Here is a 22,729-nt window from a genome sequence, read left to right as displayed (position 1 = left end):
CTGGACACCCTCACCTCCTATCCTGTGCCATGGAGGAGGTGGCCTAAAGCTGCCTGCACCCAGTCTAAAATAGCTCCAAAGTCAGGTTTCATCCCCCAAGTCAGTGTGATGTGTGCATTCCAGTCCACACGTGAGTCCACGAGGGTTCCGAGTGGTATGCCCCAGATCCTAGCTGCAGAGAGTGCTGCAGAAAAGAAGAGCATCGGGAAGGGACTGGGGGACTTGCAGTGACTGCAAGAGCTGGAGACCCAGGCTAGAGGCTGAGCTTCCAGGAACAGCGTCAGCGGCTGCCCAGCAGAGCTGGTCTGGCAAGGAAACCTCTGTTGCCACCAAGGGGCCCTCGGTACTCCTTCCTCATCAGGAGCTATCATCCAGGGAGAATTTTCACAATTTGCCAATTATCACTTGCGTTTCCCATACGGATAGACCGTCTTTGCCCACCCTCCACCTTCCGTCATGACTAAAAGTGAGAGATTCCCCACATATGGAAATAGGCAGGCAAAATGAATGGTGAGCATCTTCCACAGTTATGCTTCCATATTTATGCGGCCGAGATGTGGAGTGAAAAACGGGCATCTGTATTGTGAAAATTCTCCCTGGATGATCCCGATAACCCACCTCATCACCCTTTGAAAACTACTGTTTTAATATTTTCCTTTAATGTTTTAAAGTGCGTCTCATTTGCGGGCAGCCTCTCTTGGATCCTGACAGAGCCGGGTTCCACCAGCCCCACCTCAACCCAGATACGTTAGCAGCTGGCCCATCACTTGCTGGCCTGGGTCTTCCCATCATGGAGACCCTCATGCGAGACCCTGTTATTTCATAGGACTCCAGGGCATCGGAAATGGAATCCGGAGATGGCAGAAATTCGAAGGAAGTGACGTGCATGGTAAATTCTCTCTTTTCATTTTCTTTTCTTTTCAGTCCCTGTAATTCAACACATTGAAAAATGACGGGAAGCATTCGATTTCACATGTTTGAAAACTGGCTGTAGATATCTAACCACTCAGAAAGTGGCTGCTCGTGATTCAGCCATGCCTCTGGGGCCACTGTGACCCCGGAAAGTTTTCCCTGGCATCATGTCCCCCAATTTCCTGGAGGCTGTGGGATGGGAGGGGAGCAGTGCCCTAAAGTTGAGCACCCACTTGTTCACTGGCTACATATAGGGAAGGACTTGGCATCATCACTCGGCATGGCGAGGTTTGAGCATGTTCCCCCTGGAGGTGGGGCTGCTCACGTCAGGCAGGGCATCCATCCTTTGAAATTTTTTTCAAACAGAGAGGACAGTGGCCTCTTTGGGGACATTATGACTCCAAGCCTAGGGAGAGGGGTGCTATGGTTCCCAGCTGGCTGGGGACCCAGAATATAGTAAGATCTGAGCGAAGTCTGTTTCCAAAGCCTCCTTTCTCTGGTGCCGGGTGTCTGTCACCCTGCAGTCCCAGGACAGCTCGGGGAATGCCATGCATGGACGGACTCTACTAGGCCTTATTCTGTATGCATCAGAGACTCATTAGCCCAGCTTCCAAGAAAAAACATCAGTGAAGCTTCACTGTGGGCATGTGAGAATTCTAGTAAGAATCAGACCTCCACTCCCAAAACCCCAATAGGGGACTCAGTCAGATCTGGGCTCATCAAATGCTAGTGTGAAGAAACCACCTGTGTGACCCTCTGCAGATGGGTAATCAGGACCCCAACTGAATGAGACCAAACACCTATGCTCTGCCATCCTGACAGTAACAAAAGGGAAGGATGAAGTTCTAAAAGAAAATTCATTCATTAATTCCCTCAGTAAAGGTCTACAGTGTTTCCTTGGTGCCAGGTGGGGTTCTAGGTGTTGGGATAAAGACAGTCAAGAACCCCTGCCCTGATGGGACCATGTCAATGATTATAATCATAATGCTTTTCACTGCAATAGAATCTCAACACCCTGGAGGTAAAGAGCTTTCCTGTGTCCCCTGCCCTATGCATAAGGACAGATCAGACCCAAGACAGGCTCCTGCCCCGGGAACCATCCCCTGGGGTCCTGGCTACATGGGCATGCATGGTGGGATGGCTTCTTTAACCTTGCTTTAGGGTCATAAGATGGTAGATGTGCCTGCTCTAGCCGGACCGAAGCAGATGCCAAAGTTAGCGAAACTAGGCTGCAGGCTCATGAGAAGTATAAGAGTCAGACCACCAGAAACCTGTCACCTGCAAAAATACATAGCAGCCAATGCAGATATGCATGCTTGGCCAGTGTACGAGCAGGTGAGTGGAAAAGTGGGTTGAGGTGGGAGAGAAGAGACTCAGCATCTTCATTTGTTATAGCTCGCTTATCTTGAGTTGTCTGAAATTTATCTTATGGCTTCTCAGCCATGTTATTACGTTAGGAGAAGATTGAAATATAGTGAATTTATCCTATCTTACTTTCACCATCTTTAGGGCCTCTGATTTGAGGGAAGGTTAGTGGAAAAACACAACAAAATAAAGAGGATCATGGGGCACCTGGCTGGCTCAGTCGTGGAGCGTGTGGCTCTTGATCTCATGGTTGTGGGTTTGAGCCCCACGTTGTGTGTAGAGATTACTTTAAAAAAATAAAAATCTTTTAAAAAATAATAAAAAACTAAGGAGGAGGGTGAAAGTAGTTCTTGAAAAACCACCCAAGAGAACTGAGAGTTTCGGATAAGTGGAGGCCTGGAGAGAGGGTGGCACCACTCCGCCAATATAGGTAATTTAAAATAAAATTTTATTTATTTTTTTCAAATTGCACATTTGTGTGCCAGCAGAAACTAAAATTACAGATTCTCCCTGTGTTTTCTGATGGTGAGACTCTGGGTACATACTTCCCTCGCTGGTGTCCAAGGCACCCAGCCCTGGAAACTGGATGCCTCTCATCTGCAGAGGAGGCAGCTGATGGCTTGTGCTGGTGGTGTGTGCACAAATGTGGCTGAACTTGGGGCAGATCCAAAAAGGCACATGTTCCCCTTCTTGCTGCCCTGTGTGCTCCTTGAGCTGGGGCCTTGGCAGGGTGGGGGGAGCCTGGACTGCTCCAGACTTTTCCGAGCAGCAGGTGCTTGGGCCGAGCCAACGCCACTAGCTTGCCCAGCAACGGGCTTCCCCTGCTGTGATTGGCTGCTTTCCTTGGTCCTGGCCGAAGTCTGCCTAGCAGCACCGGGACTGACACCCCATAGCCACAGGGAAACCAATTGTGCGGCCCTGACTATAAATACCCACAGCAGCTATGCCAGCCAATCGTCCTCCTTGAGGATTCCCTCCCCGGCTCCTGTTTCCTTCATCTGCCAGCCCAGCAGAGATGTAGCCAGCTGTGCCTGAAGGAGCCAGCCTCCCTGTCCTCGCTTGAGTCTGGCCTAGAGCTCCAGAGCAGCATCACCCTGGATTGGCATACACAGTGCTTCTAGCCCTTGGCCAACCCACCGACCTCAGCCCACAGGGTGAGGGTCCTGGCTGGGCCTGCTCATAGGAGAAGGCTGGAGCAGGCAGGTTCTCCAGGGCAAGACCCTGCCAGGTGGATCACAAGTCCAGCCCAGCTCAGTGACCTGCCTATCCACCTTGACTGGCTTCTGCCTGGGCCCTGGCATGGGAATCCCTGGGTGGCAGATCTGGTTAGGTGCACAAGGAAGATGTCTGAGTGGAATCTGTGGAGGCCAGCGCCCCAAAGGCATGCTTGTTTCCAGGCCCAGGCACTGGTCCCAGTGGCCACTTCCAGTGGCAGGCCCGACAGCCTTTCTGCAGACCAGTGGAAGGCCAGGGGAGAAGGTGGCAAGCCAGGGTGGTAACTGTGGGGGAACGCCTGCTGCCACAACCCTGCCCCTTCCCCTGCTGAGCTACCCCCCTGAAGCAGCCTCAGCAAGACCAGGCTGCCGCAGCAGCGGGTGAGAGAGAAATATAGGAAAAGGTGTTGCTTCCCATTGGAGGGGCAGGTAAGCCTGTGTGTTCCCCTTCATGGCCTGTGGCAGGAACTGGGCCTTTCTCACCGCAGCCTGACCCCACTAGGCTCTGAGGACAGCTCTGTGTTCCAAGGACATAAAGATCCCCAGTGCGTGGAGAGAGCTTTCACATAGTGAGGGCCCTAAAAATATCTGTGAACCTGAACAGTACAGCAAGTCACCCCAACTCCTAAGCTGGAGTGGAAGGCAGGCTGCCCCCATTCTGCTCAGAGGGAGGCAAGATGTTGACCTAGGAATCAGGAGACTTGGGGTTCAAGTGCCTGGGGGCAAGGTCTTTAGCCAAAAGTTAAGTGTCCAGGCTGCAGGCCTATTGGCTATAAAATGGGCAGAGGAGCCTCCCAGCCCATTCCACAGAAGGTGTGATGATCAGCAAGGCACCCGTTTGCTCGTTGGCAGCTGAGCCTGGCCACACTGAGGTTGGGACCCATGAGGTGTCCCCACCTTCTCGAGAAGAAACCCAGCCTCGACTGGCACCTGCTGAGAGGTGTGAGGGTGTGTGCACACGGGTTCATAGTCACTTGCTTCTGCATCCAGATGTGTAAAGGTGCTGATTCACGCATGTGTGCACCGTGCAGATGTGCACAGGGGTGTGCACACGTTTAGGCCAGGCCTGGGATGAGCTCACCCCCCCCACCAGTCTGCTTTTCTTGCAGACACACACAGCTCCCTGCTCTGCCTGGGGCAAATGCCACCATGGTCCCAGTGGTCACCGCAGGTCTGTCTTGCTTCAACAGGAAGCCTGACGGAGAAAGAGCATCCTCAGCAGACCCAGGTCATCACTTCCTACAACAACCAAGGTAAGGGATTCACCACTCCCCTTGGACTCTCCTCCAGCTCCTCTGTGTCTGTCTGGATCTGCTGTCCAGGCCAGAGACACAGCAAAGGCAGAGCACAAAGCACCGTCTTTTCTGCCCCACGGATGTTGGAGCACCCTCTCCCTCTCCTTCTCCCCACATCCCATGGGAAACCATGAAAGCCTGCATGGTGACATGGGAGAGAGCAATCAAGTCCCCCGGCTGTCCTCCTCGCCCTTGCTGTCATCACCAGAGCTAACATTTATGAGAGCTAACCATGTGCCAGGCACCCTGCCGGTCCATTTACATAATTATTCTCCTGTAAATGAAACTTCACAGCACTCCTATTTGATCCATACTCTCAACTGTCCTCAATTTACAGATGAGTAAGCTGAGGCTTGGAAAGATTGTTATATGTCCAAGAGCACAGGGCCAGTAAGCATCAGAGCAGGGGCAACCTGACCCCGCCACCCCCATAGCCTTCCCAAGGCCTCTGCTGTTAACCCTCACACGGCAATGCTTCCACAGCACCTCTGGAAAGCGGCTTCGACCGCCCCCTCGCCCCCAGTCCAAGCTTTCCCTCCTCCTGAGTCACAGCAGTTCCCTGACCTCTCTTTCCGAGACTGAGCCTTTCAGGGCCTTCCACCCAGGGATGAATTTAACTCAGCGAGGACCCTTTCTTGAGAATCCTCACCTTGATGGGTTCTGGGGGGCTCTGGGAGGGCAGGCAAGGGCATCATCATGCTGACTCTGCAGTTGACGAGATCTGAGAACACAGGGTGTTTGTGTTGGAGGGGTAGGGGGGTGAGGCTGCAGGGGTAGAGACAGGAGGACTCTACAGCTACAGCTGGAGGGGAGACCAGGTTAAATAGAGACACCCCCCCCCACTAACCCCCACTCCGCCCCTACACACACACTAACCTCCCACCTTGGTTTCCTGCTCTGCATTAAAGCCTCAGGGCCTGGTACCTGAGAGCTCTCATAGACTCAGCCCTAAGATGGCACCACTATTGTTCTCAGTGCTGATGTCCTGACTTGTAAGGAAATGATCTGATTATGTCCAGGGGGCAGTGGCAAAGTAGGAGTCCCGGGAGGACTCAGAGCCTCTCAGGGAATTGCTCTCAGAAACACAGACTAACCCAGCATCCCCACAGAACGTCACTGGCAGGCGGTGGGGAAAGGCCTGTCAAGATGGTTTAGCAGCACGAGGCCAGCCTTCCTTGCAACCAGGGCTGGTGTACCTTTTGGCAGAATTCCTGGGCATATGGCTTCAGAATAGTCCCCATTCAGCAGGCCCACTGCAGCCTGCCCCCTGCCCTGAGCACACCACAAAGACAAACCTATGCCCCCCTGCTTCCCAGAAACGGACCAGCAGCACGCAGTTCACCACAAAACAAAAATAAGCAATACCTCAGGAAAATGAATGTGGATTAGCCTCTATGTCACTAATCTTGCTTAGTTCTGGCCACACTCCTTGCTGGGGTCATGGTGTTATCCCTGTTTGTGCACAAGAAAGCTGACACAGGGGATGCTGTGGTCCCCGAGCCAGGCACACCTGCCAGACCTCCACAATGCACTGCCCCCGCCGTGTCCCAGGCAGATGGGAGTGGGATGGGGCCCGCCAGTCACAAGAGCCACACCCTCGCTCCCATGGGCCACTCACAGTCCACCTACCAGCACTTGAGGCTTCCAGAGGACAGAAAGGAGGGCGGCCTTGGTAGCCTATGTGCAGAACAGAGCCTTGTAGGTTGGGATGAGATGGGCCCAGTGGGGTCCTGCGAGAGCCTGGGCCCCAATGAGAGAAAGGCTGCCCCTCTCTGGGCAGGAATGGAGTCCACAACAAAACAGACAAGGACTCCTGCCCTTGCAGGGCCGACCCCCTGGTAAGGGAGACAGACAGCCCTCAGAAGGAAAATACAGGGTGTCAAATAAGGCTGAAGGAGGCCAGAGCCGGGAGGGGGACGGGGGAGGGTGGGTGCACAGGGTGTGTGTTAGTTTGCTATGACTGTGGTAACAAATTGCGGCAAGCTTGGTGGCTGAACACAAATGTAATTCTCTTCAAGCGTTCTGGAGACCACACGTCCCAAGTGAGTCTCACTGGGCTAAGTCAAAGTATCGGCAGGGCAGGTGCCTTTTGGAGGCTCCAGGGGAGAATCTGTTCCTTGACTCCTCCAGCTTCTAGAGGCCGCTAGCACTTCTTGACTCGTAGCTGCATCACTCCATTGTCTGTGACCATTGTCACATTGCCGGTCCCCCACATTAAGTAGTTAAATCTCCTGACTCTGTCTTATGAGAATCCTTGTGATTACACTGAGCCCGCCAGATAATCCAGGATGATCTTCCTATCTCCAGATCCTTAACTTAATCACATCTGCAAAGTCCCCTTTAGTATATAAGGTAACATTCACAGGTCCCTTGAACGAAGGCCTGGATATCTTTAAGGGCTGTTACACAGCCTGCCACGTGGGGACAAAGTAAAACAGAGTCATTGAGAAAGTGACTGAGAAGGTGACATTTGAGTAAGGGAGGAGGTGAGGAAGCAAGCCTTGTGGGCATCTGGGGAAGAGCCTCCAGCAGAGGGAGCACCAGGTATGATAAACTTGATGCAGGGGGCGACAGATCCTTGGAATCAGATCTTCATGTGGAGGGGTGCCTCAGAAGGTCAATCTATAATGGGTGGGTGGGTGGAATGACAGGAGAGTGACCCCCAGAACCCCTGTGATTTCAGGCCCCAAAAGTAACTCCTGAGTTTTTTTTTTTTAAGGCTTCCGTCCTTCCAGGTCCTGCACCCTTGTCTGCACGCAGACACTCTGTGCCTTCTTTGACCATCCATGCACTAGGGTCACACTGCCGCGTTTCCAGAGCTGGGACACTCCTGTGGAGTTCTGCTCTGCAGAAGGAATCGTGAAGGGCCCCGGGTTTTCAAGAGCCCAGTGAACGCCGGGGCGGGTTAGGGCTGCGAGAGAGCCGCCCTTCATCACCCGCCTCCCCTCAGGCTGGTGTTCCAGTGGTCTCAGCCCACTCTGTTGTCAGGTGGTCATCTGGTGACCAGAGCTGCTGGGCGGGCCTTTCACGCGGCAGCGGGCAGAGCCTGGTGAGGGCTCTACAGAGCTGGACTGCCCCTGCCGCCCTCCGGCGTGCTGCCCCCCGGGGTATCAGTGCGCCCGGCTCCCTGTGTGCGGACTACCGCTCCCCAGGCAGAAACCACAGCACGGCTCTGCCGAACACCTACCCTGGAGCTCTTTCAGGGCATCTTTTAATTACCGGTGCTTTAGCTGAGGCTTCCTGATTCTCAGCTCCTGCAGGGGAAAATTTCCAGGCAAAGAACCTGGTTATTAACCCACGTTCCAGTTACAGAAAGCGTGAGTGAGCACCTTAAACAAGGGTGGCGAGTATCCGACATGAATCCCTCAGCCCCCCACACACACATACACACCCACACGTATGTGCACACTCACACACACTCACATTCATACCCACACACGTGCCCACAGTCCTCGCTAATTGATCGACACTCCAGGCAGCCACTTCCAGTCAGTTAGAGTTAATGAACAACGGGAAATCTGTTTGCCATCTCCACGTTAGCTATTCTGAGCAAATTAGGCCGTGAGACAAATCCTCATTCAAACCTGCAGAGACCTGGGGAGAAGCTGCCAGGGAGGGGAGAAGTCTCCTGCCCAGGTACAAGGCAGACCCCACGTGGGTGGCCATGGCCGTGCAGGGCCCGCTACGTCTCCATATCTGAGGGGAGAAGGAAAAGGAAGCAGAGCTGATGGGATCTGGGAAAGAGCCCCACGAACCACTTGTCGGCGGGGAGCAGGAAATACCCATGAATCTGCTGTTCCTAAGACAGCCAGGGCTGCAGCTTTGGAAATATTGTTTGGGTGACAACCGGCAGAACCGGGGAGGGGTGCCGTGAAAAAGCCAGCCAGGTGACCTGACGCCCCAGGAAGGGCCTCCTGTAGGTTTGGTATGACTTTTAAGATTGGTGTCATGGTATCTGACTGTACTTAGGTTTTAGATCTTACTTGAAATTTCGCTCCAAATGATGTTCCTATCTTTAACATTGGAGATTGGTCAAATTAATTTTTGTCTTAAATTAAGAGTTTTAAGTGACACAGGAATGTAGTAGTCTGCAAAATCTTATCATTTCACACCTTTAGGAAGCACAGAGCTCTCCAGTGACTGTTGCTCACCTGAGACAGCACACCCAGGCCCAGTTTCTGAGGCAGAGAAGCCCCCCCCGACCTTGCTGATGGTGCAAGGTGTCCTCACACACCTGTGTGTAGTAAGAGTGGGTATCACACTCCCACAGATCAGGGAGGCTAAGGAGCTTTGCTGCTTTCCTCAAAGGGGGCTGATTAGCAGCACCGCTTTGGGGGAGAGTCAGGAAGTGGGGCTCAGGAGAATATTGGAAGTTGGGCCCTGTCCAAGAGCAGGGAGAGAAGAGGAAGTGCAGGAAAGAGAGAAGGGATTGGAAATAGCTGGGTGGAGCTTGCCGGCCAGGATCACGTCACTGTATGAGACTATCTCAGCACCCACCCTTTCCCCGGGCTTTAACAGCACCTTGTTCAGCTCACTTCTTTTTGACAAAGAAGCACGGCTGAGTTGGGGGTGGTCGGAAGTGCCTGGATGTTAGATGTAAGAAGTTTGGGGAAGAGGTTTGTTGTTGAGCCCTAAACCAAGTTGTTCAGTTTTGCAGCTTCTTCAAGCTTCTGGATGTTGTTGTTCCAGTCCAGCATTTTCCAAATTGTGTTTCACAAAATAGTACTGGGTCAAACTGACTTCTTCACTGCAGGACTTCTCAGAGCGTTACACATTGCAACCTACAAAAGGGAAGAGAGTGGGCAGGTTTTTAAATCCGATTCTTGTAAGGCATCTTGCAGCTAAGTACAGCTCGGCACTCATTTTGGAAAACACCTGAAAGTGTTTCAGATGGAAAAAGTGAAAAGGCAAAGAACAGGCCCATGCAGCATGAGAAGACACACAGGAAGTGTTTGCTCTTGGCAATGCCACCTGATCCTATGACTAGAACCGAATTATGCTTTGAACTCTGAAATGCTTAAGTCTTAATTTTAAAGTCACACACTGATTGTCTTTGACAGTGAATGTGCTAGAAACTACACTCAAAGTGATGTTAACCTCTTCAAAGTGATGCTTTGGAAGGCCGCATTGTATCTTAAAAAAATTGTTTCAGAGTTACCCTCTTTGGCATATAGAGCAAGTCCATGAGCTACGCAATAAAGTCGGTATTGTTACTCTGTGAATAATAATCGCGATACATTTAGCAGGGAAAGTGTTATTAAAAAGAACTCTTACAAAATTAATAAGGAAAAAATAATACATGAGTAGGAAAATAGACAATTCACAAAATAAGAATTTTAAATGGCAAATAAATATCTGTTAAAAATTAAATACACAAAAATGAGATGTCATTATTCATTACTAAAAATTTCAGAGATTAATAAAAATCAAATGTTGGTGAATATATCAATGATCTAGTTTTGTATTACAAACCACCCCAAAACTCAGTGGCTTAAAACAATAAGCATTTACCAGCTCACAAGGGCACAGGTTGGCCAGGCGTTCTTGCCCGAAACGTACCCAGTTCATCGCAGGTCTTGGCTGGGCTTGCTCGTGTATTTGTGGTCAGCTGGTAAGTTGGCTAGAGACCAGGTAGGGTAGGGTGCCCTCACCTGAGATGCCTCTATTCTGTTCCACATGGTCTCTCCTCCTCCAGCAGGCTAGTCTGGGCTCATTCACATGGTATTTGTGGCTGGAATCCCAAGAATGGGAATGGAAGCTGCAAAGTTTCTTGAGACCTAGGCTCAGAGCTTGCCTAACATCACTTCTATTAACATCACATGCTAACCAGCCAAACCACGTCGTAAGGACAGCTCACATTCAAGGGACAGAACAAAAGGCCTCTCAGAAGTACAAAGTTTTGTGACCAATTTTGCAATCAAACACAGCAAGAATGAGCAAAATGGACACCCTCTTGTGCTATTGGTGTGGTCATCAACAGATAAAATCATTCATGGGAAGTTTGCTAATATATAACAAAAGCCTTAAAAATTTCCATAACTTTTGATCCATATTTAAGAATTTATTTAAAGGAACTGATTTGAAAAGTGCATAAAGAGATGTGTATCAGAATGTTCATACATCACTGATTATAATAACAAAACATTTGGGAAAAGCTAACTATGCTACCAAAAGGGATTGTTTATATGGATTATAAACCATGTATAGAATAGAGTACTATGCAGCCCACTTAAAATGATGACATAGGATTATATTCACTGACACGTGAAGAGTCAAGAAGAGAAAGCAGGTTACAAAGAATATGTTTACTATAATCCTGCTTTGGACTTTCACTTTCTATTTTATATCTTTCTGTATCATCCAAGTTCTTGTTTTAATTTTGCTCAGGCTTTTTTGCTCAGTTGGTACTTATTTTTATTTGTTTTTATTTTAAATTACTAAAACGGAATTATCTGGTATACAGTTCTGTGGGTTTTAATGCATGCATAACGCATGCTCATGTACCACCCCTACATTCAGAATACAGGGCAGTTCTGTCACCCCAAAATACCCTTGTGCAGAAATCCTTTTACCTCTCCTAAGAGTTTCTTTGTATTGTTGAGAAGTATTCCTTTATATGGATGTACCACAGGGTGTTTGTCCATTCACCCATTGAAGGATATTTAGGTTGTTTCCAGTTTGGGATCATTGTGAATGGAGTTTCTGTAAACATTTCTGTATAGGTTTTCATGTGAACGTAAGTTCTGAGACCACGTGGAACAGAATATGGGATCTTCTGGGATAAACGTTCAAGAGTACAGTTGTTGGGTCATATATGTTTGGTGTATGTTTTGTTTTACACGAAACTGCCGAACTATTGTCCAGAGTTGCTGTACTAGTTTACAGTCCCACCAGCAATGTGTGAGAGATCTGAGTTCTCCACAACTTTATCAATATATAGTATTATCGCTATTTTTTATTACCGCTCTTCTGATAGGTATGATACCTCATTGTGGTTTTAATTTGCATTTTCGTAATGGCTATTCATGTTGAACATAGTTTCTTGTGCTTATTTGCCATCTGTAATCTTTTCTTTGGTGAATATCTGTTCTTTTACCCATTTTCTAATTGGAATGTCTTTGCACTTCTGTAAAAAATCAACTTGCCATATATGTATGGCTCCATTTCTTAACAGTGCTCCATTTATCTAGGTATCTATCCCTGTGCCAATATCACACTGATGACTGTAGCTTTATAACACATCTTAAAATCAGCTGGCTGGAGTCCTCCAACTTTTTTTTTTTTTTTTTTCAAAAAAACCCTCGAGTTGCTGTATCTTTCCATCTATATTTTAGAATCATCTTGCCTAAATCTAAAATATATAAAATTCTCCAAGGAGTTTGAATGCAGTTGCATTAAATCTACATAGATCCATTTAGGGAGCATTGCCAATTTAAAAATATTGAGTTTTCAATTCATGAACATGGTATGTCTTCCCACTTATTTAAGTCTTCTTTAATTTGTTTAATCATATTTTGTAGTCTTCAACATATAGCTCCTGAACTTTTTTTTAGATTTATACTTAGGTATTTCAATTTTTTGGAGCTGTGGTAAATAGTAATTTTTAAATTCAATTTCCAATCATTTGTTATGAATATAAATATAATTGATTTTTGGGTGCTGACCTTGTATCCTGTGACCATGCTAAACTTTCTTATTAGTTCTAGGAACTTTCTTTCTAAATTACTTGATAGTTTCTATGTAGAGAGATGTGTCATATGTGAAAGAGGAGAGTTTTATTTTTTTCCTTTCCAATCTATAGGACTTTTATTTATTTTTCTTGTTTTATTTTACTGGGTTGAAATTACAGTGCAATGTTTATTAGGAGCAGTGAGTATGGACATCCATGCCTGTTCCCAATCTTAGGGGGAAAGCATTCCATTTTTGACTATTAAATATGCTCGTAGCTATAGATTTTTGATAAATACCCTTTTTTCAGATTAAGGAAGCTCCCTCCTATTCCTAGTTTATTGAGAGGTTTTGTCATGAGTAGATGTTAAATTTTGTCAAATGCATTCTCTGTATCAATTGATATGATCATGTGTTTTTTTCTTCTTCGGCCTGCTAATATTATTAGGTGAATTACATTCATTGGTTTTCAAATATTGAACCAGCCTTAAATTGCCTAAATAAGCCACACTTGATCGTGGTATATTAGTCCTTTACTATATTGCTGGATTTAATTTTCTAACATTTTTTGAGAATTTTTGTGTTCATAGGAAATATCGGCCTGAAAACAAAAGAAAAAGAAAAGAAATATCAGTCTGTAGTGTTCCTTTCTTCTGCTGTCTTTGTCTGATTTGGGTATCAGATTAATGATGGCCTCATGAAATGGGTAATGAAATATTTGCTACACTTCTGTTTTCTGAAAGATCTTATTTTAAAAATGGTCTTATTTCTTTTTAAATATGTCTTAGAATTTATCGATGAAGTCATCTGGACCTGGCATTTGTTTGCTTTTGGAAGATTTTGACTACAATTAGTTTTTAAAATAGATACAGGGATATTGAGGTGTTATCTACTCATTGGATGAGTTTTGGTAGTTTGTAACTTTCAAGGAATTGGCCCATTTCATCTAAGTTGTAGAATTTATGTGCATAGGGTTGTTTGTAGTATTCTCTTATTATTCTTTTAATATATATGAGATCGGTAGTGGTCTTACCTGTTTCATTCCTGATATTGATGTCTTGCTTCCTGATTCATGTCTTACCTCCCTTTCTCTTTGGTCAATCTGGTTATCAATTTTGCTCATCTTTCCAAAGAACCAGCTTCTGGTTTCATTGATTATTTCTCATTATTTCCTCATTTTTTTCTCCTGCACCACACTATTTCTCCTCTCCTTCTGGGATTTCAATAACATGAATGTTAGATCTTTAAGTATCGTCCCACAGGTCTCTGAAGTTTTGTTCACTTTTTCTCGCTGTTGTTCATATTGGATAATTTCTGTTGATTTTTCTTCAAATTTATTGACTCTTTCCTCTGTCATCTCCGTTCTACTATTTAGCATATCCAGATAATTTTTCAAACTATTTCGTTTTTTAGCTCTAAAATTTCTATTTGTTTTATCTTTATAGCTTTTGATGTTTTGCTGATTCTTGGTATCTTTCCATTTATGTCAAGACTATTTGTCCTCACTTTTTAGAACATGGTTACTATAGCTATTTGAAAGTCTGTCTGATAATTCCAAAATCTTTGTCATCCTGGAGTTAACATCTGTTGATTATCTTTTCCTTTCGAGTACAGATATTCCTGGTTCTTCCTGTGCTGGGTGATTTCAGATTGTGGCTTTTGCAATGCTATACAGATCTGCCTTGCACACGCACCTCCCGGGGACCAGTCGAGGCATTGGTCTACCCCATCAGTTTAGTTCACAAAGACTGTGGTATGATGCTTAGGATGAGATCCATGTATGCTCAACATAGAGGTGACCACAAGAGTTCATCCCTACCTGTACGGATTTGCTTTCTTGAGCTCCCTCCCCTTCACAGTCCACTTCCCATTCTCCAGCACAAAAGCTGGATTTTAGTTTCTCCACTCTGCCAGGCACTTCTCATAACTCTGCACCTAGACACAATCAGTGCGGGACAGAGAGAGAGAGAGTAAAAAAAAAAAAAAAAAAAACAATGAGTATTTGCCCCCACACTCTAGGGAATCATAGCTTCTCTGGTGCCCTCCCTCAAAGACTCAGGTGCTTAAGGTTTTGGCTGATCAACAAAATCACTGCTACACTGCTACCAACACTTTCCTAGAGGCTGAGTGGGGAGATAACAGAAAAAAGACGGGGTACAACAGGGGATTTCCCCCACACCCTCTGACTCTTAGAGGTTTCCTTTCTTACTCCACAGAAAGGACTTCTCTTGGAACACTATTTCTCTGTACCGTTTGTGCACTTCTGGGTTTGGGACTGCCTTTGAGTCCAGTCTAAGTAATAACCACAGGGGAAGGGGAATGGTAAGCTCACTTAAATTCTAATCTTATTCCCCAGCTTGCCTTCTCTGATTTACCTTACAGAATCCTCAAATAGTTGCCCCATGCATTCTTCCCAACATTTATAGTCACATTCAGTGGGAAAGACAAAGTAAAATGTTCTTATTCCATCTTGCCTGGATCTGAAAACTGTCTATTTTGTTTTTTCATTTTTTTAAACAAGAATTATTTGTATATTCAGAAGAAAGCTTAAAACCAATTGTGTTTTGTTGTTCAAACATCTGTCACAGGACATTGCACTCTTTCCTAGCAGCATCTGGCTTAGAATGTCACCTCCCATTCCTTTGCAGGGACACAGCTGACTGTGGAGGTCCACCCCCGAGATGCCATGCCCCAGCTGCTCAAGAAGTTCTCCTTGGCTAAACGTACGTACGTACAGGGCTGCGTGTGTGTGGAGGGCTGGCAGGGAGGAATCAAAGTCACTTAATGGGCCAGAGCCCAACCTAGGCCTCTTAGGGGGAAAGGAGAGGAATAATCTAGGCCCACACACTGGAAAGAAGTTTCATTCTAGGACCTCTTTTCTCCATAACTAACACCCACTGTTCCTGAGTCTGTGCAATTAGGTGTGGGTAACACAAGGCATTTAGCTGAAGATGAATTTCATCACAAGAGTGTTGTTTTTAGATACCATTTATTGTCTGCCTAAAAAGTGGCATAACAGTGGTAAAGATTTTATATTCATTAACTTTTTAACACTTAGATATAAACCAGCATCATCCCCACTTTATAAGTCAGCAGATTGAGGCCCCAAAAGGTAAAATAACTGCCCAAGGAACCAACTAGGAAGTGGGTCAGAACCAGGTCTGCCTGAGACCTGTGCTCTTAGCCACCATGCTTGGCTGTCTTCGGTGCAAGGTGCATAGACTCAGGCCTACGATGTCTCTTCCACTCCCTTCTTGGTCCTCTCCGGGCATCTGTCCACCTTATGGCTAAAGGGATCTGGGGAAATGCTGGCCAAGGAATGAAGGCTCCAGAGCAGCCAGGGCTCGGGTTATCTCCATGCCCATGCATGGGCAAGGCAGGCACTCCTGGATGCCTGGTCCTGCAGCCCTCAGTGGTTAGGGTCTCAAAAGGGCAGTCAGGTGTAGAGCAGACAGGCCCTGGAGTCAACTGGCTGGGCTCAGATCTCAGCTATCACCTTAAGCAAGCAAGCTTAACCTCCCTTTTGCAATCAAATTCCTCATTTATGAAAGAAGGAAAATAATTCACCTTCCTTCATAATACTGTTGTGAAGTAAATGAGATAGTCAATCTAAAGGACAAGGTAGGCAGGCATAGTAAGTGCACAAGAAATGCTAGCTCGATGTTGAATCCTCATTACTCTACCAAAGAATGAACATGGAAATAAAATATAGATGCAAGAAACAAAAGGACCACTGTTTCTCTGTGCCTCTATACATTTGCAACCTTCCATTGTTATATTTACAACCTTCGGTGGGCTTCAAGGGCATAAAACAGCTTGCCTTGACGCTCTACTCCCCAGCTCCTCCTGGTTCCATCAGAGACCCACATCTTCCTGACCTGGTTTCAAATCAGCAGCTCTCCTGTTTCCATGGAGTCAAATAACTGTTGGCAACCATTCTACATTAACAGTCCTGGATTGATAGGATTTGGTTGCCTTTGAACCTTCCTGAAGAATAATTTAATAATTGCTTGACCTTTTTGGGTTTCAACTCCATAGAAACTGCCTTTCCCTTGCCCCACATTCATTTCTTCCCATGGTCAGTTCTTAACTAACAATGAATGCACTGGTGCTCTTAGCATCCCCAGATGTATTTCAAGATAGCAGGGGCAATCCAGAGCAGGGCAGGAGCTCCAGGCTCCAGGTAGACCCGCTGAGGAACACAAAGTGTTGATATCGGAGTAAATTCCACCTTTGGTCAGACTGTAATTCTCTCTCTTGTGATTCCCTTCCTGGTTCCCAGTCCTTCCTCCACCTCAAGAGGAAGTCCAGAGCAATTCCAGCAGTAGTAGATGGTGGGTGGTATGGGAGCAAGAAGGCTGGGGAAAGACAGTGAAGAGGAAGAGTCAGAAGCCAGGACTACCACATAGACAATCGTCTGTGCTTGCATTTTGATTTCTTCTGAAGCATCTCTACTTCTGACCTTTGGGATATTGCAGGCTTACAAGGTGATAAAAATGGAAACACAAGACCCCGGCAGCCTGGAGCAAAAGATGCCCATGGTGAGTTGCAGGGCCTTCTCCAGGGCCGTTCTGTGAGGTGGTGAATTGGTTTAGCCTCGTGGGCCAATCTGTTTGAGAGTCTGGGGTTACCTCTGCACTCAAGGTGGAGATGAGTATCATGATTGATTAGCAATGTCTGCCATGGACACAGGCAGGGTAATGAGAAGCTCACACACCATATGACCCAAAGCTAAAGCAAAAACCCCAATAACAAGGCAGTCCATTACAGAAAACATATTAAAAACAGAATTCAGAACTGTGTTAACTTTAAATGGAATGCCAAGCATCTGTAAGGTAGGAGGCATGTGAATACACAGAATGGGACAGAGGGTAAAACCCTGAATGGGGTGATAGATGGCCTGGCTTTGAATCCTATTTTTGTTCCTCACTCACCTTCCTCGGGCCTCAGTTTTCCTCTCAGTAGACCAGGTGGCATCTAAGGTTTGGTAGAGTTTGGCACTTCTTCTCATTGTTTTGCTTTAAAATTAGAATAATTCAGTTAATGCCACTGGTATTTTAAATGTAATTATGCAAGATCATATTTAGATCTTATGTAATCTCTTCAGAAGGTAAATTTAATGAGGCATAAATCATTGTGGGTATTTTTAATGTTCAGATATTGTAAAATGGAACCAAGAAAGGGTAAAATTAGTAATAGGGTTTTCAGTCCCATTTTAGAAATGTCATCCTTGTTCTCAGTGGGGGCGGGGGAGACCTCATTTGCAGAGTTGTGCTGAGCGGAAATTTGTTAAATGTAAGTCCACTTCATATCCACTTAGGTCAGCCTGCTAGCCCTTGTCAGAGAATGGCAGGATCCAGATTCCGTGGAGGGAGAAGGCACTGATAGCCTGCTGCGGGTCCCCACCGCCTCCCTAGGGGCTGGCTGGACAAGGGCTGTGCTCACACCACACAGGATAGGGACTGACAGTCATCTAAGTAATGAGAGACAAGAGATCCCAGCTCCAACAACAGAGGAGTGAGCCACAATGGTGCTAGGCTTCCAGGGAGCCCCAGGGTAAGACTATACAGGAGAGAAGGTTTTGGGGAGGGTCCAGGAAATGTCTTGGTCCCTTGTAGAAGGAGCAGAAAATGCTAGGTTGGTGAGTGACAATCACAGCCTCGAGGTCGGGTTTACATAGCTTGCCCGCCCTCGGCACACTCTGCCCCCTCTTGGGAGAGGAGCAGCCCTCAGATCCTGGATGTGTCCGAGCACGTGACATGGTGAGGACCCAGTCAATGGCTTGGGGTCAGAGAGACCAAACCCCTCTAGGGCCTGCTGCAGAGTGTCAGCAAGAAGCAAGAACGCAGTGCAGAGTGACCTTGGGGAATGTGCCAGATCCAGTCGGGTTGAGAAGAAAGAAGGCCCGGTTCCTAATAGGAAGGCACCCTGCAGCAGTGGGGAAATGTGGACGGACCCACATGGGCTGCTCGGACAGCTGACCGAGGTTGGGAGCCTCTGTGGCCGGAAATTGGCCAGCTCCCTAACCAGCTGCCACTGCCTCTCAGCCAGAACTGGCCAGGGAGGGTCGTGCAGGAGCTCCTCCCCTCTCTCTCACCCCAGGTCTTGGGCCTGCAGCACCAAGGTGAGGGATTTGCAGGCAGATGCAGCTGCAGCCCCCACAGTGGGCACAGAGGCTTTATACCTCTCTTCTTGTGCTTGCCCACAGAGGACCCCCACATTGCACCTTCCCAGGGAGCAGAGTAGTACTGACTTTACAACACGATCCGCTGTCTCCTTCACTCTCCCAGGTGCCCCATAGATGTGCGCCTGAGTCCAGCAGCCCCCAGGGAGGTGGAGGTCGTGAAGGTCAGGCCCCCACGAGAACCTAGGCTTCATGCAGCCCCCATCAGGCGTTTTCCCATGTTGCTCTGCAGTTTCCAGGCTGACTGCCGTGCGCTGGTGCCCCACCAGCACCCCTCTCAGGGGAGTTGGGTTATCAGCGAGTTCAGGGATCAGCATCCCTTTGGCCCCACCCTCCTTGCCCACTCCCTGGCCTCCCTTTCAGTTTGCCTGATTTGGTCGGCCTTGAATAAGGGAACCTTGAATAAGAGGGACGCTGCCAGACGAGATCAGGTGAGTTCAGGGTAGCCATCAAAAGGAATGAGATCTTGCCATTTGCAATGACGTGGATGGAACTGGAGGGTATCATGCTGAGCGAAATAAGTCAATCAGAGAAAGACATGTATCATATGACCTCAATGATGTGAGGAATTCTTTAATCTCAGGAAACAAACTGAGGGTTGCTGGAGTGGTGGGGGGTGGGAGGGATGGGGTGGCTGCGTGATAGACATTGGGGAGGGTATGTGCTATGGTGAGCGCTGTGAATTGTGTAAGACTGTTGAATCACAGATCTGTACCTCTGAAACAAGTAATACATTATATGTTAAAAAAAAAAAAAGAAGAAGATAGCAGGAAGGGAAAAATGAAAGGGGCGAAATGAGAGAGGGAGACAAACCATGAGAGACTATGGACTCTGAGAAACAAACTGAGGGTTCTGGGGGGGGGTGGGGGGATGGGTTAGCCTGGTGATGGGTATTAAAGGGGGCACGTACCGCATGGAGCACAGGGTGTTATACGCAATGAATCATGGAACACTACATCAAAAACTAATGATGTAATGTATGGTGATTAACATAACATAATAAAAAAAAAAAGAGGGACCCTGCCAGAGCCCAGGCTCTCTTTCAAGCTGAGACAGGGGTTTGCTGCCCATCCATGGCTGGTCTGACCACTGGTCAGTTAGCCCTGCAGCAGCTGACTGGGGCTGTCCTGTGTCCAGGCTTCCTATGAGAAAGGCAAGCACAGATGAGTGATTCTGGGGCCCAGCGTTCCTCAGAGGCCTCCCCACAGAACTTGGGGTGCCCATTGCTAGAACACACGTAGCTTTCTTGGGGTGCTCCAGTCTCCAGCTGACTGTGGGCACAGGAGGAATCCTGTCTGGGTGCCAAACCCACTTTACCCTACAGAAGCCTGCATGGCCTGGTCTAGCACACCCTCCTTCAATACCCAGGGTGCCCTCCACCCTGGGCACCGTGGCTATGGCACAGACCTTCCTTTCTTGAGCCCACTGGGGACTGGCAGCATTCCTGGGCACTTCCCACAGAGCACTCATTCCTGGAACAGTTAGCAGGAAATCTGCAGAAAACTCTAAGATGAGGAGAAGGCGGTTCCATCATTAATCTGTCTGGGCACTGCTGAGTTAATTGAGGGGAAATTAGTTTCTTTACTGCTGACTTCCCAGGGTCTACAAATAGGCTTAGATCCCCTGTGAGTCTCCAAAAGACCTAGAGGAGTTGCCATCGTTCACAAGCCAATTTGACCAAGGAACGCTTCTAGGAGATCTAGCTCTTGGGAGCAGTTTTTCAGGCTCTGGGAAGCATGTTGAAGGTCGGGCAATCCCAGCTCCTCAAAAAGACAGAGTAGCCCCTTGTCAGCAGGCCTCAGTAGCTGACTGAGCCTCCCTGTGTTTCCAGCCTACCCCTGGGATCGGTCCAGCCTGAAATCCATGCCCCTGGACCTGCGGCAGTTTGAGAAACTGGACACCTATGCCTCACAGGTAAGAGAAGGTGGCTTGGAGTTTCCCGAGTCAGGGTAATGAAGCCTCTCCTCGGGCCCCTCCTGAATGCATCTGCAGTCCCTTGGACAGATGGCCCGGAGGGCCTCTTCCCATCGTATGGATGGGGGAAAGAAGGCCAAGGCACCAGACTCCTGACCAGGACAGGAGTCCATTCCATCCCCCCAATGCCACCCATGGGGTCCTGATGCGCCCACCCCAGGGTACACACCCTGTAGGTGCCCCATTGCCAGGCCCCTCTGACCAGCCCTATCCTGCCCCCCATGCCATTGCCCACTTGGGCATTGCTGCTGCTGAGCCAGGCCACCCCTGGCCCATGAAGGAAGGGAGCAAGAGGCTGAGGGAGGGCCATGGATGCAGCTGGCCAGCACCCACTGTGACCGGAACCATGCTCACCCCTGGAGCACGTGGGCTGCCAAGCTCTCGCCTCTGGGGCCGGCCTCATCTGGGGTGGGGTTGGGGAGAAGCAGCTACAGAAGCTGAAGCACTAGAGACACACTGGGGTCCTGGGAGCCAGGCAGGAGCCCTACCACAGTCTGATTGGAAGGGCCAAGGAGCTGGACCCATTGCTGAAGTCGAGCCATCATAGGCTGGTAAGCAGGGAGGTCATCTACAGTCTAAAAAGACCACCGTGCGGTTGGCACATAGTAGGTGCTCAGGAACCTTGTTTGTTGTATCGATGAGTGGTTGGATAGGGCCTGGATCCAGAGTCAGATTAGAGGCAGGGCCGTCAGTAGTGGGCCGTCCGCTGTCCCGGCAGGAGCAGGCGTGACGTGCATTAAATGGGAACAATGAGAGCAGAGAGGAGTGGAAAGGTCAGCACTGAGCTGGAGGCAGAGGGAGGGCTCCATCCCGGTGTGTGTGAGGGAGGTGGAAGGCAGGAGGCTCACAGGCGGCTGGACTGAGCGACGGAGCGAGGGTGGGACAGCCCCCCGCTGCCAGGAGCAAGTCTCAGGGGATGACGAGTTTGTTTAGGGGCAGTGGGCTCTAGTACCTGTGGAAGAGCCACGGGAACTGACCACTGGGCAGCCAGGTCTCCCAGCCCGGAGCCCTATCCAGCCTGGGGAGATGTGGGCAGGAAACACTGATCCGGGAACCATCAGATGTAGCTGAAGCTGAAGCCATAGGGTGGTGTCATCTTGGGGAGGACAGGGCAGGAGGTCCAAATGGGCCCTGAGCCACCTGAGACCAGGGCAAGACAAGGAAGGATCAGTGTTCTCGGAGGTGCAAGGAGAGCTCCCTGAGGTCAAGGATGGCCAATGGCATGCGCCATTCAGTCCAGTCAAGTGAGGTTAGGAGAGACTCATTTCCCCCACTTCTGCACTGAAGTGCTTCCTGCAGCCAGAGGGGCAGGTCAGAGGAGGTTCGTCGGAGGCTCGGCCAGACCCCGGCAGGCTGAGGAGCAAAGCAGGGATGAAGGAGGAGGGCGTGGGGAGAAGACCCCACAGGAGCCTGGCAGAGAAGGGGAAGCGAGATGTAGGCAGCCCTAAGAAAGAGATCTGGGGAGGGGATAGGGCAGCCAGGCCTGGAAGGGAGGAGGTGAGGACACAGGTGAGCAGGGGCGCTGGCCTGGGGAAGAGCAAGGCCTGCAAAGACAGGAGGCCCTGGGCCGGAGGCTGACAGAGAGGCTGGCTGCGCAGGAGGGAGGGCTCGCTAAGGGGAAGTCCTGAACTGAGCCGTGTTGAGTCTTAGGCCTCAGAGGTTGTCTCTGAGAGGGAGGGAAGGGGGGCGGTGTCAGGGTCTGAGGAGGGTGGAGTGTGTGGTAAGGGCCACCAGAAGGGACAGGCCAGGCTTGGAGAGCAGGGCCGGGAGCCCAGCTGAGGCCAGAGACCCAGCCGCAAAGCGGTGGGTGTCCAGAGCCAGCCAGGCCCAGGTAGAGCCGGAAGGTGGGGACCCAAAGGCCCAGAAGCCAGGAGGGTAAGTCAGGAGTCAGCCAGGCTGGAGTGCGGGCCCTGCAATGTGTCAGGCACTGTCCTTGGCTCTGGGAGAGGGGTGAAGGACAAGAACTGTGGAGTTGGAGCTGGACATTGAACAGAAGGAGGCAGACAGCAGCTGGGCGGGTAGGAGGCAGAAGCGGGCTCCAGAGGTCTCCTTGTGGTCAGACAGTGCATCCGGGGGTTCTGATGTGAGTGGTGGAAAGGATCCAGGAGCTCAGGGAG

The 22,729-nt window shown here is 48.9% G+C and overlaps 1 protein-coding gene across 3 annotated transcripts in view; it reads left to right on the top strand.

Moving 5' to 3' along the window:
* KY (kyphoscoliosis peptidase) overlaps positions 1–22,729 on the top strand; it is a 43,031-nt gene that overhangs the window by 2,285 nt on the left and 18,017 nt on the right. Inside the window, exons 2-6 of one of the 3 annotated variants that reach the window (XM_027586982.1) lie at positions 827–889; positions 4,682–4,744; positions 15,103–15,177; positions 16,933–16,995; positions 20,470–20,552. In XM_027586982.1, the coding sequence (XP_027442783.1) occupies positions 827–889; positions 4,682–4,744; positions 15,103–15,177; positions 16,933–16,995; positions 20,470–20,552 (347 nt within the window). Of the gene's footprint in view, positions 1–826; positions 890–4,681; positions 4,745–15,102; positions 15,193–16,932; positions 16,996–20,469; positions 20,553–22,729 lie in introns of all 3 variants that reach the window. The other 2 variants (XM_027586984.1, XM_027586983.1) reach the window with 2 other exon arrangements.

This window comes from Zalophus californianus, chromosome 1, assembly GCF_009762305.2.
Source record: "Zalophus californianus isolate mZalCal1 chromosome 1, mZalCal1.pri.v2, whole genome shotgun sequence".
Taxonomy (NCBI): Eukaryota; Metazoa; Chordata; class Mammalia; order Carnivora; family Otariidae; genus Zalophus; species Zalophus californianus.
This window is presented reverse-complemented; position numbering and strand designations above follow the sequence as displayed.